Here is a 27,944-nt window from a genome sequence, read left to right on the forward strand (position 1 = left end):
CCATAACGCTGGGATCACGCCCTGAGCCGAAGGCAGACGCTCAACCGCTGTGCCACCCAGGCGCCCCAAGAGTAGACGTTCTTATATCCTTGTTCCTGATCTTAGAGGAAAAGCTCTTTTTTTTCACCATTGAGTATGATGTTATGGGTTTTTCATATATGGCCTTTGTTAGGTTGAGGTATGTTCCCTCTAACCCCATTTTGTTGAGTTTTTAATCATGAATGAATATTTCGTTCTGTCAGATGCTTACTCTGCATACGTTAAGGCGATCGTATGACTTTTATCCTTTATTTTGTTGATGTGGTGTATCACACCGATTCTGCAAATATTGAACCATCCTTGTGTTCTGAGAATATATCCCACTTGATCTTTTTAGTATATTATTGTATGTAGTTTGCTAATATTTTGTTGAAGTTTTTTATATCTATGTTCATCGGGGATGCTGACCTGTGTGTGTGGTTGCTTTTTGTTTTTGTGATGTCTTTGGTTTTAGGATCAAGTTAATGCTGGCCTCGTAGAAGGTATTGGAAAATTTCCTTCCTTTTCTGCTTTTTGGAATAGTTTGATGAGAATAGGTGTCAACTCTTCCTTGAATGTTTCGTAGAATTTGCCAGCACATACATCTGGTCCTGGACTTTCATTTTTTTGGGAAGTTATTTGAATACTGTCCAGTTTTGTTACTTGTAATCTGTTAAGATTTTCTGTTTCTCCTGGTTCAGTTCTGGAATGTAGCAGGTTTCCAGGAATTTATCCATTTCTTTTAGGTTGTCCTGTTTGTTGGTATATTTTTTGTAGTAGTCTCATAATCCTTAGTATTTCTGTGGTGTCTGTTTTCTCTTGTTTCTGATTTTGTTCGGTTCCTTTCCCTTTTTGAGTCTGGCCTAAGGGTTTATCAATTTTATCTTTTCAAAGAAGCAGCTCTTGGTTTCATTTTTCCCCCCTCTACTAAGTCTGTCACTTATTTCTGCTCTGACCTTTATTATTTTTTTTTTTTCCTTCCACTCTTCTTGGGCTTCTTTTCCTAGTTCCTTTAGGTCTGAGTTTAGATGGTTTGAGCTTGTCCTTGTTTCTTGAGGTAGGCCTGTTTTACTATGTAGTTCGCTCTTAGAGCTGCTTTCACTGTGACCCAAAGATTTTGCACCATGGTGTTTTCATTTTCGTTTTTAATGTATTTTTTGATCTTTGATTGCTTCATTGATCCATTGGTTCTATTGAGTTGAATCCCATTGTGAGCATGTTACATACAACATACCTCTTAATATTGAGAGCTCAAGTCTTGCTAACAGAATCAGATCACTAGGCCATGTTTCCTATGAAAGTCACTCTAAACCTTCAGTACTTGGAGCCCTCAGCACCTTGGATAAAGGAGGGTTCTTTCCTGGGCCTGTTCAAAGTGTCTGTTTCTAACCCAGCGTGCAGGCTGGCCTTGTGCAGTGCAGTTCTTTGCCCATGACATCAGCCTTCCCAGTGACTCCCGTGGTTGTTTTACTGGTGTGACAGGTCGGGTGAGTCTGGTTTTTTTCTTTCTTTTCTTTCTTTCTTTTCTTTCTTTTCTTTCTTTTCTTTCTTTTCTTTCTTTTCTTTCTTTCTTTTTTTTTTTTTAAAGATTTTATTTATTTATTTGACAGAGATAGAGGGAACACGGGGGAGTGCGAGAGGAAGAAGCAGGCTCATAGCAGAGGAGCCTGATGTGGGGCTCGATCCCAGAACGCCGGGATCACGCCCTGAGCCGAAGGCAGACGCTTAATGACTGTGCCACCCAGGCGCCCCTGGGTGAGTCTGTTTTGATTCTCATGGTTTTGTTATTGGAGTCTGGCTCAGGCATCATCATTCTAGGATTGTCCTTGATCATGTTACTTCAGTGAGAGTTTCTTTCTTCACTTGTTAAATGAAGATACTAGTTCCCCATTCATTAGATTGTTACAAGAATTCACTAAAATAGTGTAAATAAAGTATGAAGCTGGTATGTGGTAAGAACTTGATAAATATTAGCTATTATAAAATCATTAATTAAACGGTGCCTTTATTGAATTACTTTGGGGACTTTCATTTTCTAGAACAGTGATTCTCAACTTCAGTGTTCAAGCAGTTTAATCTATCACCATCAGCTGTGGGATGTGCCATATGATTTATTACTGTTAATAAAAGCCAGATATTTTTTAATGTACTCCAAAAAAATTAAGTCTTTACTATATGCTAGGTCCTCTGGTAGACTCTGAAAATGTAGTGAAGAGCAAAAACAGACCTGGTCAGTATGTTCATAGGGCTTTTAATCAAGTAGGAAAGACAGATATTAAAAAAAAAAAGTAAAATACGTATTTAGAAACAAGTACTGTGTTGGAAGGGAATGTAGTCCCATGAAAAATCTTGGGCAGTGATGGGAAGTGCATATCAGTGAAGTCTTACTGGGAGGGTGGCATACAAGGCGACAAGGGAAGGATGAGTAAAAGTTAACGAGGTAAAGAATGAACATAAGAGGATTCGGATACAGGATACAGGGTGGAGTGTGTAAGTGCTGTGTTTTGGTGGGAGGGAGGGGGTATTATATTCAAAGACCTGAAAGAAGGTTTGGTATGTAAAGAAAAACATGGAGAGTGTACAAGCTGAAGCTGGACAGTTCGGCAGGGGCCAGAGCATGTGGGTTCTTGGGGGCCATGTTGAATTCTGTCTTAAAATTCTAGTCCAAAGCTCAATAGCCATGAAATTACTGATCTGTAAGCTTAGGATGGGGGGTGTTTGAAAGGGATTAGTGGGCTGATTGGAGTTTTGTTTTTAAAAAGATGACCTTGGCAGTAGAATGGATTGGAAGGGAACAGAGTGGATTCAAGGAGACTAGTTGCAAAGCTGTGCAGTTGCTAGTGAGAAGTGATGGTGGCTTAGATAAGGAGGTAGCAGTGGAGGAGGTGAGAAAGAGTACTCAGAAGCCATATGACTTGATGATGGGTTGTACATCAGGCACGGGGGACAGCCGTATCAAAGACAATGCTTCTGTTTCTAGCTCTGATTTTGATGTAGGCTATAGTGGATGAGGACCAGGTTTGGGGGGAAAGTTAGTTATATCTTGAGTTTACTGAATTTGGAAAGATCAAAGTGGAGTTTGAGTGGACAGTTGGCAATTCAAGTATAGAGCTCAGAAGACAGGTCTAGATTGGAGATAAAAATTTGTGATTCACTTGGGTCAAAAACTACCCTAATGTATTGGAGTGGATTTGGGTTACATTAGAGCCACTGATCTGAAGTGCTTTCTGAGAGGAGGGAGAAGGGACTGAAGTTAAGGGTCATGTATTAGAAATTGACACCTGTGGAAGTGTTCCATGCCTATGAAATCACCTATTTATCCTAGCAGAAAATGGTGTGAGAACTGCTAGGGTGCAGGGTAAAGGCCACATGTCAGGGATGGGCTTTATGATTGTTTCCCAACTCTGTGCTCTGCTTGCACACCTCCTCACTGCTATCCATACCTGTTCTTTTTCTGTTACCTGAATGCCGGACACACTTCCTCCTCCTGTCCTCCTTTATGTTTCCCCTTCCTGATGCACCTTTCTCACCCTTTCCAATTTTTTAAAATTCAAGTATAATTAACGGTTACTAGTTTCAGGTGTACAGTGTAAGGATTCAACAATTCTATACACGAAAGTGTTCATCAAGGTAATGTACTTGTAATCCTCTTCATTGTACCCACTCCTCACCCACCTTCTCTCTGGTAACCGTCAGTTCTTCGTATTTAAATATCTTTTTTTTTTTTCTTTCCTTCTGTCTTCATTTTCTTAAACGCCACATGAGGGGTATTTGTTTTCCTAACTTAACTGAGTTAGCATAACAGCCTCTAGGTCCATCCATGTTGTTGCAAATGGCAAGATTTCACTTTTTTTTTTTTTAATGGTTGAGTCCTTTTTGATTGTGTACAGTTATACTACATCTTTCTCCCTTTATGGAAGCAACTCAAGTGTCCATATCTTGGTTATAGTAAATACTGTAATAAACATAAGGGTGCATGTATCTTTTCAAATAGTGTTTTTGTTCTCTTTGGGTAAATATTACTGCAATTACTGGATCATATGATGATTTTAATTTTTTGAGGATTACTCAGACAAGGAAAAATAAAGCATCCAAATTGGTAAGGAAGTAAAACTTTGACTATTTGCACATGACATACCATGTACAGAAAATCCTGAAGACTTCACCAAAAACTACTAGAACTGATAATTCAGTAAGGTTGCAGGAGACTAAATCAATGTACAGAATTGTGTTGCATTTCTATATACTTTTAATGAAGCAGCAGGAAGAGAAATTAAGAAAACACTATTTACAGTTGAACCAGAAAGAGTGAAATACCTAGGAATAAACTTAACGAAGGAGGTGAAAGACGGGTACTGGGAAAACTATAAAACACTAATGAAAGGAATTTAAGATGACACAAACAAATGGAAAGATATTCCATGCTGAAGGATTGGTAGAACTGATACTGTTAAGATGTCCATAGTACATAGAACCATCTACAGATTAAAGGCAATCTCTATCAAAATACCTACAACATTTTTCACACAACTAGAAAAAAACGTAATTAGCATGGAACCACAAAAGACCCCAAATAGCCGTAGCAGTCTTAGAAAAGAATGACAGCTGGGGATATCACAATCTCAGATTTTAGCATACAGCACAAAGCGAATCAGAACAGTGTGGTACTGGCACAAACATAGACACCTATAAATGGAATAGAATAGACCAGAAATAAACCCATGCTTATTCAATTTGTGACAAAGGAGGCAAGAATATAAAATGGGGAAGTAGTCCCCTCTCCCTTCAGCGTAAATAGTTCTTCTAGATCTACTACCTTTCTGAAACTTTCCTGGATCACCATTCAATAAGGGGATTTTTTTCCCCCTTTCTAAAAAAACGCCGGGCTTTATTTTTCGGGAGGTTTTTGTTTTACCCCATCAAATGGGCTATAAATTCCTTGAAGGGAGGCATGTAAATTAAAGGTCTTCATACTACTAGGTGCCTACTAGGTAACATTTAGTGCCATCTCTTATATAGAGTTTTCAATCTTGCTTCCACAGAATGTAAGCCTGGCTGAGCCTTAAGAAAATTGGCCTTTGACTAGTAGTCTGGATTTGTGCTATAAAGGGATATTTTTCTCTTCTGATATTTTGAATGGGGGAATATAAAATTTAAGGATAAAGAGCAAGTTTTCTGTATAAAAAGTCTTGTTACAGTAAGTCAAGAGGAAAGTGTAGAACAGTGAAGATAGTACACTATCACATGTTAGAAGGGGAAAGAAGAATATTTGCTTTAGAGCATTAAAAAGCCTCTGGAAAGGAGGATGGTCTTATCAAAAGATCCTAAAACAATTGGATGTCCTTATGCAAAATGAATTTTAACAAAGACTTTTTTGCACCTTTCACAAAAATTCACTCAGAATGGATTACAAAACTTAAAATGCAAAACACTAAAATTTCTAAAAGAAAACAGGAAAATCCACATGACCTTGGGTTTGGTGATGAATTCTTTACAATATCAACTATATGATCCATTAAAAAAAACCAAAACTGATAAGTTGGATTTTACTAAAACAAAACATTGTGCTCTGCAAAAGACACTATTAAGAAAATGAAAACACAGTCATATCTGTTAAAGGATTTGTGTACAAAATATACTAAGAACTTGTATAACTGAACAATAAGTCAGCAAACAGCTCAATTTAAAAACGGGCAAGAAGTCTGAACAGGCACCTCACCAAAGAAGATATATAAAGGACAGGTATATAAAAAGATGCTCAATGTCTTCCCCCCATATCATTACATACTGATTAGAATGGCTAAAATTAATCTGACAACACCAGTTGCTGGAGAGAATGTATAGCAACAGGAACTCATTCTTTGGTAATTTTACAAAGCTAGAGACAGCCAGCAAGAGAGGGAACACAAGCAGGGGGAGTGGGAGAGGAAGAAGCAGGCATAGCAGAGGAGCCTGATGTGGGGCTCGATCCCACAACACCAGGACCACGCCCTGAGCCGAAGGCAGATGCCCAACTGCTGTGCCACCCAGGTGCCCCCACACTCCTAGATTTTTTTTTTTTTTAAAAGATTTTATTTTATTTTTTATTTATTTGACAGAGATAGAGACAGCCAGCGAGAGAGGGAACACAAGCAGGGGGAGTGGGAGAGGAAGAAGCAGGCTCACAGCAGAGGAGCCTGATGTGGGGCTCGATCNAGGACCACGCCCTGAGCCGAAGGCAGATGCCCAACCGCTGTGCCACCCAGGTGCCCCCACACTCCTAGATTTTTACTCAGTTGTTTTAAAAACTTATTTTCACACAAAAACCTGAATACAAAATTTACTAAGCTGCTTTGGATGGATGATTTTTGGTAGGTCTATACAGTGGGATACTATTCAGTGATTTAAAAAAAAAAAAGCCATCCAAAGACATGAATGAATCTTAAAATGCATATTACTGAATAAAGGAACCCAGTCTGAATAGCCTATATGCTGTATGATTCCATTTATATGAAATTCTGGAAGAGACAAAAATAGAAGGGTTATACAGATGAATGACTTCAAGGGGTTTGGGGGTTAAATAGGTGAAAACCAGGTTTTTTTTCAAGCAGTGGAACTATGGTGTGTGACACTATCATGGTGAATATGGGACACTGTGCATTTGTCAAAACCCATAGGAATTTCTAACACAAAGAGTGAACCCTAATGTATGCATATTGTAACAAAAAAAAATTGGGAGATTGAGGGTGGAATGTGGAAAGTGACTGAGCAGTCTAACTGTGTAACAAATAGGTAGAACAGCCTCAATGAAAAGGGGTTGGAGAAATTGCTGACCTGAGTAACTTCAGAAAGAAGTGGTGTCAGTAAGACTAAAGGCAAACGGAACATAGATGTTTTGTTCTAGTTGATAGTTGTTTACATGAGGATACAGGTTAACAGTTCTAAAATTACTGTCTATGTATGATGGAAGTGAAGTAATAGAGGGTAGATTGGTGGGAGGTTATGGATAAGTATGGGGCAAAGGCTAGAATAATCCATACGGTAGCAGATGAGAGTTTAAGTCATCAGTATAAACTTAATTTACATGTAGATACATACACGTGTGTGTGTGTGTGTGCACGCACACATGCATGCACACTGGTTATTATACCACATACACCTCTTAGTTCTATCAGCTAAGAGGGCCTCGAAGCAATGATACCCCAGTAGCAATGAGCACACCAAGCACCCAGATCTTGGTTTCTAATATCATTTTCTCATAACAACTGGGTTTCTTTGGAGAAATGGCTGATTTAAGACCGAGTCAGGAAACCCATGAGACCAGCCTTGAACATCTTGTACCATAATTGAAGTAAGTGCTGCAATGAAAACATAACTCACAAATGATGGAAGTATGTGAAAGGGACAGAGGAGCCAACTGAAAAAACTTCCAATGGTCAAAGCTGGAAAACTTTGGGCAAGCAAATAAACTGATACTGGATGGTAACCCAAAGAATAAAACAACCCAGGAGCATATAGAGTGTTAGGTAAAAGACTGAGTAAAGAATAACTGAGTAAAGACTGAGGGTAGACAAATCTTCCATGCCGTAGAACTCCAGATAATTTTGATACTCTGCCTTTAAGGAGGTGGAGCAGTCCCCAGTAGGTGAGTGTGGGCTGCACATAGACTTCTTCCCAAAGAAGACAGTGTGGAGACGGAGGAGTAACTTCAGAGAAGAAACGTGACAGACACTACCTAAACCGGGTAGGTTAACACCAAGATTAATATCAAAACTAGTAAGTCGTGTCGATAGTATGTATTTTAGATAAGTCATGAGAATTACACTTCCTTACCCAAACCCACAACTCAAGTCTATACATAAGACAACATCAGACGGATTCTAACTGGGGGAATGCTGTAAAATTCCTCATTAGTTATTTCCAGTTTTCAAGGTCCTAAAGTCTGAACTGTCACCACTATAAGGTGTCTAATGAGACCTGTCGACGAATCTAATGTAGTCTCCTGAATGGGATTGTGGAACAGAAGGAGAATATTACATGAAAACTAAAGTAATCTGACTGAAGTACTGCTTTTGGATAACGCTTTATCCACAGTGGTTCATTAATTGTGATAAATGTACCGTATAGATGTAAGATATTAATAGGAAACTGGATAATGGGGTGTATGAGAACTCCCTGTTCTTTATTTGCAATTTGAAACTCTTCTCTTAAAATTAAAAAAAAAACCTTGGAAGGATACACATGAAACTGATAAAAATAGTTGCCTGTGAGAGACATTGGGTACTTTTTTTTAAATTTTAAACTAAGTACCTTAAAGATAAATTTTTTTGAACCATGGAAGTAAAAAAATTCAAAATAAAAATTTAAACTTAAAACATCAAGACTTCACCTTTTTTTGAGCATATTCCTTTAAGTCTTTAAAAAAATTTAGAAATATAGAAAGTGCTATAAAAACGGCCAGAGTTACAACTACTGTTATTTTGGTTCCTTTTTCCTAGACCCCGATATTTAGAAACCTCTTAATTTTGGGTTCTTGGAGACTAGGAGCTCTACTTAGGCTTCAGGTAGGAGGGACTTGTGTGATTCTAGCTCCTTGTCTTGGGCTTGTCTATTTAATACTTCCACCGTATTTGAAGGCATCTGTAGTCAAAAACTAACCTTGCATTCTTCCCTATGTGAACTAGCTCATTGGTTGCTCTTATCTTTGAATTTTTTCTAGTTGGGAAAGGGAATTTCCTAACTTCCCAAGGTTCCATGTCTTTTCTCCTGATTCTCAGTATGTGGGAAAGGGAGAAGCCGGCCCTTAGTTCAGTAAGCACAGCGCGGCTATTCCTGTGCTTTTAGACTGCAGTGGAACTGTTTTGAGTAGGTATAAAGAATCTTATTTTCACATTTCATTTAACAGTGAATGTTTTATTTTCAATTACAGGCAATTTGTAGTTACTGTCACTGTTAATCTCTTGCTAGATGTTTGCTAAGAGGGTTGAGTACAGAACTTAATGGTAAGTTTATAACTGCAAATGAGATCACCAGGCCAGGTCTAAACAAGGGAAAGAGAAAGACAGAGGAACGCTTCCTGAGAAAGGCAGGATGTGTGCACCCTTCCAGCAGCCTCACATTTCCGAGACTGTAGAGTTCCATGCATGCAGAAAGAAATCAGGGAAATCCTAATCACTAGTGGACACTAGGGAGTGGGTAGGGAACTTGCAAACATGGTATCACGTTATTTTCCTGAAAGGAAACCTGTGAAGTAGATACTCTCTTCTGGTAGATGAAGAAAGTGAGGTTTAGGGAAATGGTGTGTCTTGTCCGTATTTACCCAGGGGATTCCATGCCTGAGGCAAGGGCTGAACACGTGTTGGCTGGACTCGGAAAGCCCTTGTATAGTAGGCATATGGTTTCTGCCATTTTTACTACTCCATGTTGCTTTGAGTGGAGGAAATAGAATTTGGGAGCAATGGAAATTCGTTCAGGTAAATTAGGTTTTTTCTTTTAACTCGGTCAAATAGCTCTGTGGGCTGGAAGAGCACTGGGGCCAGAAGCCATAAAAGATAACTGATTTATAAATGGACCAGTGAGGTGACCACTTCAGTTGAGTAAGCATGAAGCTTGAGGTTAACATACTAGGACCTGATACAAGAGAAATAATGGATTACTGAGGAAGATAATAGCATATTCTTTTGCTATTTCTTTAAATAGCTTCTGAGAAGCATGCATTTTAAGAGATGGTGATTTATTGATACTGCCTTGCATCTTTTGGGCAGAATTCCATTTTTGATGGAAGAAAATGCATAGTCTGTGGGGCTGTAAGCAGAAAATTGGCACAATGAAATTTGGTCATCTGGCCAAGGACCCTGGGCATTTAATAGGACATAGCTAAATTATAGTTTGAATTTTTAAAGGCATAAACCAGTATGCATGAAGTTAGTGTTCCAAAGTCTATTGATGTGTAACAAACTGTCTCTAAACTTAATATGTTTGCGGATTCCATGGGTCAGGAATTTGGACAGAATCCAGAGGGATGGCTTGTCTCTATTCTGCAGTGTAAGTAGCTTCAGCTGGGAAGAGTAGACAGCTGGGGAAACCATCTGGAGGTGTTTCCATTTATACATCTGGTGTTTATACTGGTGTTGGCCAGGATCCCAGATGGGGCTTCCAACCAGAGCGCTTACATGTGGCCTTCCCAGTGTTGTTTGGGCTTCCTTACAGCATGGCAGCCTCAGGTAGTCAGACCTCTTCCACAGTCAGCCAGGGCTTTAGGCTCAAGTGTCCGGACAACAAGATAGAAACCATAGGAGGTTTTATGAACCAGCCTTGGAAGTGACCAAGCATTACTTCTGCCCTTAAATCACTTGTAAGCCCACCCAGATCGAGGGGAGGGAACATAGATCCAAACCTTTCAATTGGAGGAATATCAGTATACATTGGAGCACATGTGATACGGGAGATAACATTATTAGTGTTTTGGGAAAATACCATTTGCAAAACGATACTGGACCATGTAATGGGGGTTGTCCTACACACGATGAGAGAGGACTATATTTATGTCCCCTGCGATTTCTGTTTTTAGCTTAACAGTAGCTTTAACACCATGGATACTTCTCAGAGTATTAGATGAATTACAGAAATCTAGACATAAGCTGAACCCTGAAGACTACTTAGTTCAGTGGTTTCAGACTATCTTTGGAGGTGCATCTCTTTTATCTAAATGTAATCTTATGGGAAATTCCAAATTATACAACAGAAAGTAAAGTTTCTCTGGTGCCTAATCCTTTCCTTGTGCCTTAGACCCTAACCCTCTTCCAAGGAATGTTGGGATGTTATGGATCACATTTGATCATTTAACAGATAGGAGAAACTGAAGTACAGAGGGGACAGGGATATTTTTGCCGAAGATATCATAGTTTGAAGCAGGTGTAAGTTCGAAATCAAGTCTTGGTATTCTTCGGCCAGTGTTCTTTGCAATATTACTTAAAATTGTGCTATTGCCTTTTTTCCCCCCAAAAATCACATAGTCCTTGAGACCCCTGGCCTGAAGTTGGACACGGTATACCTTCCTTGTGTTTTTGGCAGCTTCTCTTCGTTACCCCAGCAGTAGGCAAAGGGCCAGAAGACGGAAGTGAGATTCTGTATGAACACCTGTAGCATTTTTAAAAAATGGTGATAACTTTCTCATGGCAGGAGGAACGAGGCTTGTGTTTCAGTCTGCAGGGACGTTCTTTGCCAGGATGGGGCATCTTGGGAACTAAGGCTGGGCGGGAGCTGAGTCTACCTGAATTCTCTTGCTCTCTGACCTTGATAGGATCATACCATTGTACCTGGAGAGGGACAGAATGTGGTGAATAGAACATGAATCTGGAACTAAGTAGACCTGGATTTGAATCTTAGGAGTTGAGTTACATGAGTTTGGGCAAGGCACTTTATCAATTTTGAGCCTGTGTTTTTGCCTTAAAATGTGAACTTAATAACTACTATTTAAGGTTGTTGGCAAAATGAGAGGTAGTAATATACTCTTACATAAGAAAGTAATGGGGTGTTGCCATTGAGAGTATCCACTTTAATGTGTACCGGACTGGGGTTCAAGTCCTAGTTTTGCCACTTACAGCTGAATGAACTTCAAATCTTAAATTTCTTTTGTCTAATAAATTAAGAAATGGATCCCTTAGTATAAGTTTTAGGGAAAAGGACAAAAAGTCCAATGAAAATAACTTGGCTGATCTTGATCTAACTATATTAATTGGAATTATTCCTGAATTTTTTCCCTCAACATAGCATGAAATTCATGTAGTCTTATAAAACTTCAAAGTAACTTTGTTCATAGTACTTAGTGGTGGGCTTTGGAGAATTATTCATGCTGATGGTGATCAGCACTTGAGCAAGGGGGTAAGTTAAAAAAAAAATCTAGCTGTATAAATACAGGGTGGGAAAGATCACCTTCATGACATTTTGTGTGAAATGGTTTGCATTGTTGGATGATGGGAAGGAAGGTCCTTGCAAGCATTAGGATACTGCACAGCCCTGATAGTGTCTGTGTTGCTGGGTGCTGTGTTGAAGGGGGAAACTGATTCATTTTACTACAGCTAGAGCATGGTGACCAACATGGGGAAGGATCTGGAAGGAGGAGTAAGGCAGAGAATCCATGTCCAGGAGGGCCTTTGTGGTCTAGGTGGTGTACCAGGGTATAAGGAAGATGCTAGGGATGTTCGGTCTGAAAAGAACTGTGTAGTGAAGGTCCTTACTGTTTTCAACTATTTGCAGGATGAGCAGACTTCTCTGGGAGTCACAGTGGTTCATTAGCTGAGTACTTGACTGAGTCCAAGGCTAAGGGGAGAAGTGCTGTTTACCAGTCTGGCTGGTGATTTTATCATTCATATAATTGGTCCTTCCCCAAATCCACAGAAGACCTCTAAGCCCTTGAGGCCTGAAAGAAGCGGACTGGTCCCGGGCAGAGAGCTTACTAGACTCGACTCTACTGATCACCTCCAGGGCACTCCTCCCCCCTGACAGCATAGCAGGGCTCTTACTTGCCAATGGCATCAAATTGCTGCTTTCTTCACCAGATCCAGCTGGCCAGGAAGTGAAGCAGCACCTGGTACACTCCACTGTGGTACTGCTTAAACTTGAATGGGCACGTGAATCCTCTGGGGGTCACACTACAATGGAGATTCTGACTCCCCTAGGCCCTGGTGGGGGCCCCACAGTCTGAATTTCCACAGGTGGTGATGCTGGTGTGCGGACCGTACTTTGAATAGCAAGGCTCTACTGCACGTCATGAGTCGTCCCTCCGGCCAAATGTCATCAGGCCAAAGGACCACCTCCAAGCTTTGAGGATTAAGCCTCACACCTCTGTTAGCAGAGGTTGCTGTCTGGAAATACTGCCTTCTTCCCGTCCCAGCACCCGTGAAACCATCTTACCCAGATAGAACTGAGCCCTGCAGTGTCCTTGTCACCTTTAGGACCATTTCAGCAGTCTTGATGTGTTTAAAACAAACAAACTCCCAAACACCCCATTTCGACTTCATCTAAGTTTGGAATGCAGCACTTCCTGCCTGTGTGCACGACGCTGTCAGAAACGTTCCCCTAAGACACAAGTATCTATTTTGCCGAACAGTAGTGCAGATTTCTTCTCTTNCGATGTGTTTAAAACAAACTCCCAAACACCCCATTTCGACTTCATCTAAGTTTGGAATGCAGCACTTCCTGCCTGTGTGCATGACGCTGTCAGAAACGTTCCCCTAAGACACAAGTATCTATTTTGCCGAACAGTAGTGCAGATTTCTTCTCTTGGAGCTGAGGTTTGAGGCTACCCTGAGTAACAGCTCGCTCCAGTGCTTGGTACAGTAATCTTTACAAGGTATGCTTATCACGAGCCCTTGCTCAATGAAGCCATAACCCCAGGAGCAATGATTGAACCTGGTTAAATATATCTGCCTCCTGTTTTTTTTAAAAAATTCTATCAGGGGAGCTATAGGAACATTTCTGTCTTTCACATTCTTTGTAAGGTCCTGTCCCTTCCCGAAGCAGTAGCTTATTGGTCAAAATGAAGGTCAAAATGAAGTAATTGAGAGATTTCTAATGATCTTGGTGAGGTCTTTTACACAAAACCATGCTGCGCTGCTCTTCTCTTCTTCTCTTCTCTTCTCTTCTCTTCTCTTCTCTTCTCTTCTCTTCTCTTCTTCCCCCTCTCAAACTGTGTGGTCTTGGGTAAGGTACTTAATATCCCTGATCACCAGCGAACTCTGTAAAACAGGGATAAAAATATCTACCTTGAAGAAATTAGATGACATTTATGAAAGCAGTGGGTCCATTCCCAGTACATGAAATTGACAGCTTCCTTTGTCTTCCATGTGTTTCTGACTTTTTTGTATGAGGGCCACATTTTATTTCCTTTGCTGCTAGTCTCAAAGAATCTTGAGAACAGGATCTATATTTTAAATCCTTTTTTAGCCCTTTACTATGTGGTCAGTAACAAAATGTTGAATAAATTAATGAATGACCAGATAATCTCTAAGGTCTTTCTGACCTTTTAAATTCTCAGATTTTGATTCTTTCAATGTTCTAGCTGCTTAGAAGCAATTCGGAGAATTTCCTTAAAAGGAATGTCTCCCATGTTAAGGGATTTTCTTTTTTGCAGTCCTATAAAAGTATTATATTATTACTAATAAGTGTGTATCTGAGCCCGGGAGCTGGCTGTAATAGTGTAAGTAACCTCCTTGGTTTATGACCTTGGGCCTGATTCTGTGTAGTGTGAGGTAGGTAGGTTAGAGTCCGGTCTTCCCCAGCACTGCTGTCTTGGGAGGAGCCTTGTGAAAGATAAGCAGGAAATATGCATTTGTTTTTGGTCATGTGACTTGGGAGTCCTGCATAATAGAGGCTGAGTTTCATGATCTATTCATTTTGGTGCTTGTAGAAGATGCTTTTTGTGTTTTAGATTAAATTACGGTCTGGTCAGTGGGGTTAGGCCAACTCAGCTGATTAGAAGAGAAACAGGGAGTCCTTTCAAATCTAGGGATGGAACCTGGCTCCCTACATAGGCAGGTCGTTGAGTTGTCTGTACAAATGAATTGCTTGGAAACAATGCCAGTTGAGGCCATCTTTACTAGTTGGTCATTGTGCCTCTGAGATCGACAGCAAGCTGGTAGAAAATGCATGGCCTGTCAAATTTAGAGCTGAGTTTAAATTATGGCTTGGGTAGATTAATTCCAGAATCTCAGTTTTTTAACATTTTATAAAGGGATAACATCAGCCTTCTAGGTTTGTAGGGGTGATAAGTTAGGTAGTATGTTAAATGCTTAGTGCAATGCCTGGCAGTGAGATTAGGCCTGATTTAATGACAGCAATGCTGAATTTCAGAAGAGACTTCGACTAAATGGTCTGCCACTCAAAGTATCAGCCCTGGAGCGGGCCTGAGGAGTGTCCCAAACTTCTGCGTTTTATGACGAAAGTGCAGACTGCAGTGGTGGTGCTAAGTTTTTCATGGATCTGGAAAATGTACCGACAATCTGGGGGAAGAAAAGACTCCCTTGCATGTTTCATGACATGGTAATTTGAAATACTGGTCCCTATGTGAGTAGCTTCAGCCATTCCTCTCCTACTCCTTATCTAGGAATTGTTGTCCACTTAAAGATTTTTTGTCCAGGGGGGAATGTGTTTAGTAAAGTTATCTCAATTTATTTCAGTCCCTGATAATCCAACATGATTTCTGTTGTCCTTTAATTCTTGAAAAAGTAAGTATGACAGTAATAAAAATAAACATCAAGTCCATTCCACATGAATAGCCTTTTTTAGACAATAGAGAGTTCTGAACTGTACTTCTAAGTATTAGAAGAGACCCGGTACCAAGCCTCGCTGATTAGCTTGTGGCCGATCTCTTCACAGTGGATCGATCGGTATCCATGTCAGAGGCTCAGGGTGTCACGGTGAGGTTCTCCAACAATAGGTGAATTGGATTCCATGCAGTACAATTGGTTTTTGGTTAGTAGGTCTTTGTGTCTTGTGTAGCTAATTGTAGATTCCGAGAAAGGTGGTAGAGAAGTAGTGAGGATTGATGACTGTGAGATTCAGAAGTAAAACCAAGTTTTTGTTCCTTTACATGCAGCTATTTTGAACTGGAGAGCAGTGGTCTGAGGGATGAGATCCGATACCACTATATGCATAAAGGGAAGCCCAGGACCGAGGCGCTTCCGTACCGGCTGGCAGATGGACAGTGGCATAAGCTTGCGTTGTCCGTTAGTGCCTCTCATCTCCTGCTCCATGTCGACTGCAACAGGTAGGTCTGTGCTTCTGTTCTTTTGTGATTCTGTCCTTGAAATCGAGCAGTGGGGAGGGGAAAAGTATCAAACCCCTCCAGGCCTTACTGGGAAATAAAAACCAAGGGACCCTAATTGTAATTTAACCTACCAAATGGGCCATTAGATGTGCTGAAATGACCAACCGTAATATGCTAAGAAAACAGTTCATTAAGATGAAACAGTATCCTGTGATTAGGAACAAATGCACAAAAGGTTGATTACAGATGGGGGAATAGTAAGTACACCTCCGCGGACTCCAGGCACCAGCTGAAATTCCATGGAGCTGTGATCACAGTTAACTGTGATATATCGTTGTTGAGTTCGTTCCACTTGGAAGCGAATGAGCCAGTCTACCTTAGGATGAAGCTGAGAAGCCTGTGCCACTGAAGCAGCTAATCCTCTTTCACTTCATCAAGCACAGCTTTGCTTAACTATCTTTTCCAAATGGAGGCTTCTTAAAGAGGGCTGTGCTTTGACTCTCGGGGGATTAATGCCATACATTCTCTGCTTAGGAATGAGCCTCTCAGTTTGCAAGTGGATGGCAGGACTGTTGGTGAGACCCTGAGGGGTTTCATCGAGCCCTGGGAATTGGGGTGGAAAGGAGATCTCGTCCCCCATGTATGTCACTGGAGTCAGGTTTGTTTCGAGCTGAAAAAAGACTCTTGGTCTCCATTGGATCATTGGTGGCTGGACAGCGGGCTAATAGTGGTTGAAGGGAATGTTTTGACCTCTCTAGAATCTACTGAAAATCCTTGTGGGGCGCGATCTTACAGAGAACGTTTTTGCATTGCTAGCTGTGCCCATAGGTTGTTGGTTCTTATTAATGACACTGTCAAAGTGAAGATGATGGTTCAGCCACAGGATTTTGTTCCATTAGGCCCAGGGTAAGGAACCAGCATGCTGGGGACAACCTCCTCTCTGGAACTGAGCAGGAGGAAAAGTAACCTGGGGTCAGTCAGCTCCAGACTACCGTTCTGATCAGGCGGTACTCGCATGGGCTTGCAAGTCCAGCTTTGCATTTTCTTTTGGAAAAGGACCTGGAAGGGCAGGGAACAGAAATTACTGTCTGACTTAAGGGAACTTCTGCCATCTTGAAATGAGTCTTGGTCCATTTTCATTTATTTAAGATACTTTCTGGACTTGGGAAGAATTGTGACTTCAACCAGATTATAATTGTGTCTGGGCAGAGTTTCCCTAGAACCACTGGCTCCTTTTCATCCTATTGTCTGTCCTAACATGGGTAGCCTGGAGAAAACTGGCCCTCAGCTGCCACCCTCCTTTCCACCTTCAAGATCTCAATGGCTCCTTGAGTTTTCTAGAATTCCAGTCCAGGTATCATTCTTCTTGTTGCCCTGCTCCCACCTGTGTTTTTCCCCAAATGGGAGAACAGAAAGGTCCTGCATGTCCTATGGCACAGGTCAGAAGGGGGCCTCACAGCTCTGGTTTAGTAATTCCCACCTGAGAAGTCTGGGAGATACTGCTGGTTTCCTGCTGTACAGTTTTTTGCTTCCTCCTTCCAAAAGTTTTATCTTCTTTTTTTTCTAATAATCTCTCTGGAGAAGAAAAAGAGGAAAGGAGATATGTCTTTGCTAATGTTTCATACTTCCACAGATTCTCTGTTTCCTATGAAATACTCTTTTCTGACCTCTTCAGCCACTTGTCCGCTCTAAATTTGGGCAAGTTAATTTCTTTGCATCTCTTTTTTTAAAACTGTGAACTGGGGTAATACTTATTCATAGATGGGAGTGCTAAATGAGATATTCCATATAAGGTGCTCTGGGTGGTGCTTAGTTTTTGATGGCTCAGTACAATGTTTGTCGTCGATTCTGCAAACTTAGGGTAACTCTTTGTCTCTGAACTTTCATACACTGTATGTCCTTCTTGGCTACCTTGGCCTTTCTACCAGGAAAGTGGATAGATGATGGGAGAGCTGGAGTCCACAATATTTTATAAGGTCAGCCCCATTTATAAAGAATGGGCTGAGGCGGATTCTGAATATCCCTTCATTTCTCTTAAAATTTATCATATTTTAGTTCATGACCTCACATGTCCTTTATATAAGATCTTGGAAGGAGAATGTAAAGTTGTTGCCAGTTAATGATTCATGGGTGCAAACACAAATGAGGTTTTCAGATGGGTCACGGGGAAGAAAGCCCGGAACAACTGGGCCACAGGAGAGGTAAAATTGACTTTTGGTGTAATTCTCAAATCTGATGACACCTAAGAATTACTGAGGAACTTATAAAAAAGATTGGGTCACCAGGCCCCATCTCTGATCTGCTAGATCTGATTTCCTGAGGTTGGAAACTTCTGAGAAGCTTTTTAATTTTTTTATTTTTTTATTTTTAAGATTTTATTTGTGGAGGGGAGAAGAGAGAGAACAAGGAGGGGGAGCAGCAGGCAGAGGGAGAAGCAAGCTCCCTCCTGAGCAAGGGGCCCAAAATGGGACTCGATCCCAGAACCCTGGGATCATCACCTGAGCTGAAGGCAGACGCTTAACCGACTGAGCCACCCAGGCGTCCCTGAGAAGCTGTATTTTTTACAAGCTCTCCATGTATTTCTTACGCAGGTGGTCTAGCCGTGGTATATGGAATGGTATTTCAAAACCACTGGTTTAGGTGGGAAGTGGGGGGGAGCTGGAGAAGAGGCTAGGCTGCAACGGAAAGTGAGGGACCTGGGAAAACCAAGTTCCTGCAGCAGAGCCCCCAGGAAAGAGGAAGAAAAGATTAAGGAAAGAGAGGGTAGAAGCCTTCTTCACAAGTTTCTTCCTAGCAGCACTAGCTGATCCTTGGGTGGTGGAGACTCTGGTCCATTTATCAAGATGCTGGTCAACTACTTATATAGGCCAGTCTCCCAGAGAGTGAACGTCACAAAGGCTGATGTTTACTCTTGAAGCTATGCATTTCATACTCCTGAGATTCGTTTTGATGGGTTTTCCCCTTAGAGGTACACTTTTTTTTCTCAAACTGTCACCCACTAGTGTTCTGCTGGCCAGGTGATAAGCGATGATGTGATAATATTTATTGAGTGTTGACTTGTGCTAGGCACAGTGGTAAGCATTTTATATGGAGTAATTCACCCCATACTCTTGTTACATTCTTGCTTTGACATGATGGAGCTGAGATTACATTATATGCCTGCCATCCTGTTTCTAGGAAGTGGCTGTACTAGGATTTGAACTCAGATCTGATTCAGGAGTGTTCTAAGTGCTAGGCTGTTCAGTCCACCAGTGGGGGACCATGGCACTGGACTTGTAAGCTGAGGGAAGGCCAGAGCCTGATTCAGTATGAGCAGTTTGCTTCTAAGACGTGCAGGAGGAAAATACTAGATTACTGATCATTGGAATTGCTTGATAAGATATGGAATCTTACTTATGAAACTGAATGCGTTAGCATGGGGGAGGGGACATATAGTATTGAGCATCTACTAGAGGCCTTAGGATAGTCATGTGGGGACAATTTTATTAGACCTATTTTACAGATTTGGAATTAGAAAGCCTCAAAGATCAATAACTCAGTCTCAATCATGTGTAATAAACATGCAGCCAAAACTTTGAACCGAGATCTGACTCCCCAGCCATAGTCTTTCTATCCCTGCGCATTACCTCTAAAGTGTTCATGACCTGTACTTTCCAGGACATAGTCACAGGCACACGAGGGAGTCTTCCCAGGGATGAAATGCTACAGAAGTTTCCGGAACCATAAAAACATTTGCAATAGGAAGATTTCCTGGGCAATTCCATTGCTCTGAGGAACTGGTATGTGGTGAGATTTTCCACCTCTTTAAGATGAGAATTGAGAAACAAGTCTTTTCAGACCTAATTACACTAATTGTCACAAGAAAAGTGACCGCTATTTTAGTTGGTCGTTTTACACTTTCTGCTTGCTATGGAGACTAACACTTTTCTTCCTGCTTCAGCTGTTTAGCTGGGCCTAGTTTTAGAAGTTCCCAAAGTGTGGGTAGCAGATTACCTCAAGCTAGAAACAGAAAAGGAACCATTCAGTTGGGTGGCTAGCCTTGATTATCTCCATTGCCTTGGGTTTTTCTCCAGCTGCCTTTATATTCGTGGTTCCCAGCAAAGACCAGAATGAGGCCTGCACTAACCTTCCGCAGATTTGCTTATTCCATTCTCTGCTCACCCTGTGGCCTGTTCCCATTACTCAGAGCCCAGAATCCACTGACGCCTGGGATTTGGTGCATAAGTGTTCTGTTTACCACAAGAGATTTTCTTTCCTCCCCTTTGTTTGGTAACTTTTACCTTTCAATCAACTCCTCACATTAATGTATTGGACACTCTCTCTGCCAGGCTGTGGAGGATGCAGAGAAATAAGTCCTTGCCATCAGGAAGTTTGTGGCTTATTCACTCTGTCACTTTTAATTCTGAAACAACCAGGGCCCTCCATAGTGGTTGGCTCTGGTCCCCAGATAGCAGAGAAAGCATGCGCTTGGACTGAAGCCCTCTTAGTAGACTGAGATGATAGCTCGTGATAGCAGCTGAGCAATGGAGAGAACTGAAAATGGTCGCTCCCAGCACCTTGATCTTGAAGTGACTGGAGCAGATCTTCTCAATAGCTAAGGGGCAGGCTCAGAAGTGTTTATCATTCAAATGGCACATTCATCTACCCTTTGGCCAGCACTTTGTGCAATATGCAGGTGTCCCTACTCTAAGCCAACCTCCTGTTGCCTCACTGCTGGAAGACGTCTCTTACACACACATAGTGCAGCAGAGCTCTGAACCCTGACCTCATTTGTTCAGACTTGTACAAGTGTGCACACACATGTGCAGCTTGATTGTCGCCTCTGACAGGAAGTTAATGGTTACAGTCTAGATAACAGACTTACATTTTACTTTTAACACATGCTGTTTGTTTACTGCAGAGCACGTGGAATTTTTGCCTACAACTGATTTTTTTTTTTTTAAGATTTTATTTATTTATTCAACAGAGATAGAGACAGCCAGCGAGAGAGGGAACACAAGCAGGGGGAGTGGGAGAGGAAGAAGCAGGCTCACAGCAGAGGAGCCTGACGTGGGGCTCGATCCCATAACACCGGGATCACGCCCTGAGCCGAAGGCAGATGCTTAACCGCTGTGCCACCCAGGCGCCCCTGCCTACAACTGATTTTTGATGAGCATGCAGAATTAGAAAAACACTTACTATAAATCACTGAACAAGACGGTAATTCAACATTTTTTGTCTAATATTTCAGAGTAACTTCAGGATATGAGCATCTGTTTCTCTAGGTTTTTTGTTTTTGTTTTTTCCCCAAAATGAAATATGTTGATAAGGCATTTTCTTCCCAGGGAGCTCCTAAAGTATTTACAAACATCTTATTAAACCTAAATTCCTTAAGGTAGTTAAGCCACACGTATAACATACTACATTGGTTTTTATAAACATTTCCACTACAGTCAAGAGGGGGAAATTAAGAGATGAGTATCAAAGGCCACAGCTTCCAAAAGATCCTGGCCAAGACCCAGTCTCCTGGTTTCTCAACTGAATAGATGATTCACTTCATGAACGGGAACACATGCATACAACTTAGTGAAATTAAGCTAAAATTGAGAAGCCAGCATAAGCCTCACGTCCAGCTAACCCAGCAGCTCCAGATCTTCTGTCCGGGAAGAGTGGACAAGTGAGCCAGAGAGACAGGATATACCTGTGTGTAAATTTAAGTAACCGTAGAAGGCACTAGTACAAAGAGATTTTGTATTAAGTGATGGATTGCTGGATTCCTGGCAGAGACACTCAAGTTTGGTAGATCACAGGAGGGAGAGCTGGAGATGTGGAATAGCCTCTTACCATCCCAGGTGAAAATGCATTACAATTTCAGCAGCTTTACAGTTTTGTCACTGTGTGATTTGATTCTGTACTGGTCACATGGGAATTCAGCATGGACTGAGGTTCGTCTTGTAAGCATTTCAAAGGCAGTCATGGTGCCCGTGAGAGAGGAATGTCTATGTGTGAGTGGTATCAAGTTGAGGGAGAGCTTGCAGGGAGGGCCAGAGAAGGAAGTATGAGAGAGGGGAGGGAACGGGAAGGAAGAGCTCTTTTCTGTGGCTTAATCTAAACTGAAATGAATGCTGCTGAATCTTTGTCTTGGTTTTGCCACTTATAAAATGAGATTTACATACCTTATGCAGGAGTGTGAAATCAGGCCATTTGTGTCTTACATTCTTTGAAGAGTCTTAGCTTGTTCATTCACTCATTTGCCGGGAACCATGCTTGCATCTGTAAAATGGAAATAATAGTGACTCTAATAACATAGGGTTGTTGTAGGAATGTAGCAAGAGAGGGTGTGCAAAATCTTGATAACTTCAAGTTGCTTTATACAGCATCATGAAGTACTATAGACTTATGCTATCAGAAAAAGATGTTAAAATATATTGGAAAGGAGTTCAATATAGTGAGATTTTCATCTTTATACAAACAGTGTATTTCCTCATTTATACAAACAGCAGCTCATGTCCCATGGATGAGGACGTAGTGTGTAATGTGGATCTATGGTGCAACGTAGGGCTTGAGGACAATCGGGTCCTTGAAGTTACTCTGATTGCCAAATTTTAGGTAACATTCTCCCAATAATTTTGGTTCCATGGTTGGTAGCACAGCACAAAGGTTCTTGGTTTTTTTTTTTTTTTTAAAGATTTTATTTATTTATTTGACAGAGACAGCCAGCGAGAGAGGGAACAGAAGCAGGGGGAGTGGGAGAGGAAGAAGCAGGCTCTCAGAGGAGCAGGGAGCCCAATGCGGGGCTCGATCCCAGGATGCTGGGATCATGACCTGAGCCGAAGGCAGACGCCCAAAGATTGAGCCACCCAGGTGCCCCAAAGGTACATGGTTTTTATACCAGTGGAGTCCCTTTTAAAAAATATGTAATTGCAGCATCTCTTTAAAAATGGGTAAATATGATGAAAAGGGAAGAAAACCTTCTCTCCATTGTGATAAGGTCTTTTGTTGATCCTAGCAGGGCCTTGAGAAAGCTGTTTGGTGTCTTTCTCTCTTTATTCGTGTGAGAAGGGAGGTGCAGAATATTACTTCCCCCTTCCCGTCTCAGAAGCCAAAATTATCACAGCTTTTATGAGGAGATACACAACCTGGTGAAGTTTTAGTGAGGAAACTCACCTGTTATAATTTCCTAAACAAAATAGTTTTTGCTTTTCTACTTGGAAAATCTGGCTTTTTAGCACAAGAATGTTCTGGACTGCAAACTGGAGCTGAAAGAGATTGTTAAATTCATAGGACCTTGAGAAATTTGTGTACTGTCTCGGCCTTTGCTCTCTAGGTACAGTAAGGGGCTATCGGACCAGGTAATTTTTATGTTTTTCTTTTTTTTTTTTCAAATAATTTTTATTTTGTTATATTAGTCACTATACAGTACATCCCCAGTTTTTAGGTTCCCTTCTCACTCTGACCTTCTGGGCACGTCTCTGATTTACTTAAGACATGCTTTTCTTTTCTCAATCTTCAGGACCCTGGAGAGCAACCCAGCTGCCTTCTCTTCACAGGGCCCCTTCTGTAGTATAGACCAGCAGAGGGATTGCAATGACCTGAATTGATACATGGGTTGACATTACAGCATGCTGCTGGTGAGCAAAGACTACTAACCGTAAATGCCCAATCTTTCTTTCTCACTTGTCTCTCCTCTTGCTGGAGTACGTGCTGCATATGCATTATTAGGTACTAAGGGATGTTGGCTTCTTGTTCTCTCTCATCCTGTGCTTTTTATTTCTTTGAGTGTTCTGCCCCAGACATGTGACCATGGACAGCCTTTTGGGAGTGCTGGCTGACCCGGTGGTGAGGGCCTTGGTAGATTGATGACCTACAAGATAGAACAGTGCACCACAGCCAGCAGATGATGTATAGTTGCGCTGTTGAAAAACATTTCTTCTGAACACTGAAGGAAGGAAAAACCTTTGCTGCCATGCTACAGAGAAATAATGGGGGAGACTGGATCTAAAGATCCAGGTGGCCAATGTTGTAGATTCTTTGGCAAAGTGGAGAGTAGCTACTTAATTGTTAGGCAGCCTAGACATTAGAGTATTGAATATCTCATTCTGACTGAGATATTTCTACCCATGCTGTGTACCCTGTGGCTTATTCATTCCAACCTCGTTAGGTAGGTTCCACATTTAACTTTGCCTTGTCTTTTAATGACATCAGTAGCAGACCTGTTTCTAATTTTGTCTTTTCGAGAACCTTCATCTTTTCCTCTTGTTCCCTAGAGGGCTTAATGAATTGCACTCCAGTATTTTTAGATTTGTAAATGGAGAAGACTACAAAGGAATACAATATAGTCTATCTTTTATTTGACTTGTTGGCTACCTGAGGTCATGAGTAGATTGACAAGAAGGCACTTTATTGCATGTATGGGACCCAAGATGTATTCGAGTAGAGAGGAAAACAGCACTGCATTTTCAACTCTAGTGATTACATCTACATGCCTTCAGATACATCCTGAGTTGTCATTGTATTGCACGGACAGGGGTCTACACCAAGTAAATGGAAGGGGAAATAGGCTGCAAGAGAAATAAATTTGTTCTTGTTGGAAACATATCCATGCTTGCATCTTTACTGTTACAATTTCATTGTCTCTTTCATGGAAATGCACAGCTATTTTTTAAAAAGGAAAGCAAGGAGAGAAAAGTCAAACCAGAACAATATATGTGATGGAAGGAATCTTGTCTTTCTGAAGAATACATTTGTATATTGTCTCTGTTCCTGTTATGATTCACTTGTTGGAATAGAGCATTGGGGAATAGAAAATGCATGAACCATGAGGACTTTTTAATTGGAACAAAAATTCCAAATACCGCATTCGTTTTTTAGTTAGACCAGGGGTACTAATGTGGTCATTGAAGAGATTTCCTACACTATTGTAAAGAAATACCTCTTTCTGGAAACTCAAAAAGTAGCCAGAGTGGATGGATACAAAGAAACAGATGTATAGCTGTACCTATTTGGTTGCTTTTTTTTTTTCTTCTTTTTTTGGGGGGTATGGCAGGGGTGGCAATATGAGGATGAGGAAGCCACTATTTGCCCTGCTCTAACCCTAAATTCAGTTGACGTTAGTCCCTCAGCTTGTCCTTCTTAATTTCTTGTATTTATCCCAGCAGAAGTTCCGGAGCCACTAAGCCATCTGGTTGGTTAATGTGTCTGGGCCCTCACTGGAGGGTTTTCCCCAGGCAGTTAGAGTAGAAATAGTTCCCCTTGTCTTTAAAAGGCCCGTGTAATGCTGTTGTCAGCCACTCTTCATCAGGAATGTCAGGTTGCATCTTTACTCATTAGAGTCTATTAATCTGAGAGTATCACTTTCCTGGTAACAAATTTCACACACAGGAAGTTCCATGCTTGGAGTTGGGGCCATCAGCTGGCTTCTTTGAGACACTCAGCATGCCTGTCTTAACTGGAATGGAATTTTATTTCCACTGGAGGTAAAGGGCTCCAGGCTGTGACATCCAGGTATGTTCTCAGCATAGCACTTGACTCACTCATTCACTTCGTGCATTTTTGCTAATACCTGCTCTCCAGGTCTTATGCTGTCTTTGAAGCACAGGCAAGGAAGGAGCTGGGGAATATAGGATTCCGATTTCTTGAATTGTTTGACATTTTAGCCTCAGAGGCCCAGCACCATGCTGGGGGAAGCTCAGACTTCTTGCTTAGTCATTAGGGAGTTGAGGTCAGTGTTTTGCATTTCTTTAGAGATGATTCCTCTGATCGCTGGATCTGCACTGTAGCCCTCTGAAGTAGATCTATTGCATCTTCTAGGGGACTTGGGAGGTGCTGACCAGGGGCTCATCCAGGAGTATGTAGTAAGTCTTTGCAGGCTGTAACCAGCGTGCAGAGGTCTGTCCTTATTTCTTGAAGGAGGTTGTGCTCCACCAATCATTCCATTTTTTCCCTCCTTTTTATTTTTTTTTAACACCCTCATGTGACAAGAGAACACTTGTAACTTCTCATGGAAAAAGTACAATGTATCCCATTTATAAGCTGAAGAAAACGAAGGCCAAGTTACATGTGCTACTTCCTAAGATGGGGATGCTAATCACCTCATGGGGCCATTTCCCTGTGGCACCAAAATCTCCCTGGTTGTGCATTCCAACCACTGTTGGTCTTCAGACTCTCCACGGCTTCTGTGGTATTGTTTTTAGACTCTCCTTCCTTCCTGGAATCTGAATGTTGATAGGCAGGTTCATGGTCTCAGTACCACAGAGAGCATATCGGGTCAGGCCTTTGAATGGCCCGTCATTCTTGTGTGATTCGTATGGCTTTCATGTACCTCCGTGCTGATGTGTAATGGCCAAGGACCTAATCTTAAATCATGACTGACTGCAAATGAACCATTTGGCCATTTCTTCAACTGTGTGAGAGATGAATTACAGTAGTCTCCAGTGTTACGTGGGTGGTTTTATACTGTTTTAATACAAATTCTCATATTCACCATTTCAAGGTGATAAACTCTGTGTTCTTTAAGGTGACTTTGCAATCACAAGGCCTCATTAAAGCCTACTGGCAGTGAAATAGAGTTGGGGTTGGGGCATCCCCCTTTAGGAGGACATGGGTCATTATTGGTACTTTTATTGGTATCTAATTAGATACATACTAGAGCCTGCAGGAGCTAATAAGAACGAGGTGCAGGAAGTAGATGAGCCCTTTAAATTCAGAGTAATTTTCACTGGTAGCAATTTTTCCTAGACATTAGGGCGATACATCAGGACTTCACTTTGCAAACCTGATTACCAACTTCCCTTCCCACCCCAACATGTAGGTAAGTGCATTTAGTGGCTTCCTGTAAGTTTTGGGATTAAGGTCCCAATCCTTCATAGAGCTTTGAAAAATTTTGGTCTGGTCCAAGTTTCCTTCTTCAGTTTCCTCTTGCACTGCTTTTCCTGCTTTTCTGACCTCAAGTTCTTTCAGTTCAGTTCAGAGGAGTTTTTGATCATTTCACTGATGTCTGCTTTTCCCACTGGCCGTAAGCACCCTGAGAACTCACCACTGTATCCCCAGTGCATATGATAAAGCTGTCGTTGTAATAGGTAGTCAACAGATACTCGTGAATACATGAATGACGGAATGAATAAATGGAGGAGTAGTGGTTTAGGAGTCTGTATTTGTGGCTTCTGACCTGTGGTCGTAACCTTCTAGATGGTTCCATTAATTTAGTCTCCTTGTTCTTTGCCTTTGTCTCCTTTCTGGACCGAATGGGCATCATTTCTACCCAGTCTGTACAGGGTTATAGGGAAGATCCAATGGAATGTGTGTGGTAAATTTCAGTGTGCTTTGTAAACATTAGGCGCAAGGAGTGGTGACGATGAAATAATCCTAGTATTTCTACTTTGAACTTCTGAGGATTATTCTTTCCTTGAGGAAGGCAGTTAATCTACAAAAAGCTTTTGGTGATTTCCTGGTCTGATTCACAGCACAAGGTGAACCATGCCTCACTCTCAAGTTGAATTTACATGTGTCCTGTGTCCACAGGAGCTCTGGCAGCCATGAATGAGTGTAGGTGATTTACACATGGAATATGAACATAAACCCATCACAGGTAGGATTAAGGGCCAATGTGCCCCCTCTGCTGGAGAGCAAACATATTGGGTGGTGCATTTTCTGGTCCTGTAAGGTAGCTATATCACCGGTATAAAATTCTGTGGGTCCACTTCTTGCAGCTGCATTAGTTGCTCACAGTAAGGGCCTCCTATCAAGGCCATTAAATTAAGCCCTGGGCAAGGTTTTGTGTGTGTGTGTGTGTGTGTGTATATATATATATATATATATATATATATATATTTTTTTTAAATGAGCCTTGCATGCTATTTTGGCGTAGCCTTATTGTGAAGCTCAACGGATTTTTTTTTAATTTTTTGAGACCATAAAGGGTGCTTGCCAGGTTCACAAAATAAAATGTGTATAAGAAGCTATGAGGACAGAAATTCTAGGGAACTATTTGAAGGGTGGGTTGGAAATTTACAATATAGGTATTTTTTAGCTTTCTATGATGGAATAATTTATCAGTGCCTTTCCTATGTAACTATGTTACAGTACTGAATAACAAAAACGGAGAGGTGAAAGCTATTTAAAACCATATAAGGCTTATCACCTTACTCTTAATTCCATTGCGCAGAGGTGATCATTAACAGTTGTATTTCCATTCTTTAGG

The 27,944-nt window shown here is 41.3% G+C and overlaps 1 protein-coding gene across 3 annotated transcripts in view; it reads left to right on the forward strand.

The window, feature by feature from the left end:
* Positions 1-27,944, forward strand: part of NELL1 (neural EGFL like 1) — an 885,423-nt gene that overhangs the window by 113,387 nt on the left and 744,092 nt on the right. For all 3 annotated transcript variants that reach the window (XM_034645600.1, XM_034645601.1, XM_034645602.1), the window contains exon 4: positions 15,596-15,766. In XM_034645600.1, the coding sequence (XP_034501491.1) occupies positions 15,596-15,766 (171 nt within the window). The remainder of the gene's footprint in view (positions 1-15,595; positions 15,767-27,944) is intronic.

Source organism: Ailuropoda melanoleuca, chromosome 16 (assembly GCF_002007445.2).
Source record: "Ailuropoda melanoleuca isolate Jingjing chromosome 16, ASM200744v2, whole genome shotgun sequence".
NCBI classification, from domain to species: Eukaryota; Metazoa; Chordata; class Mammalia; order Carnivora; family Ursidae; genus Ailuropoda; species Ailuropoda melanoleuca.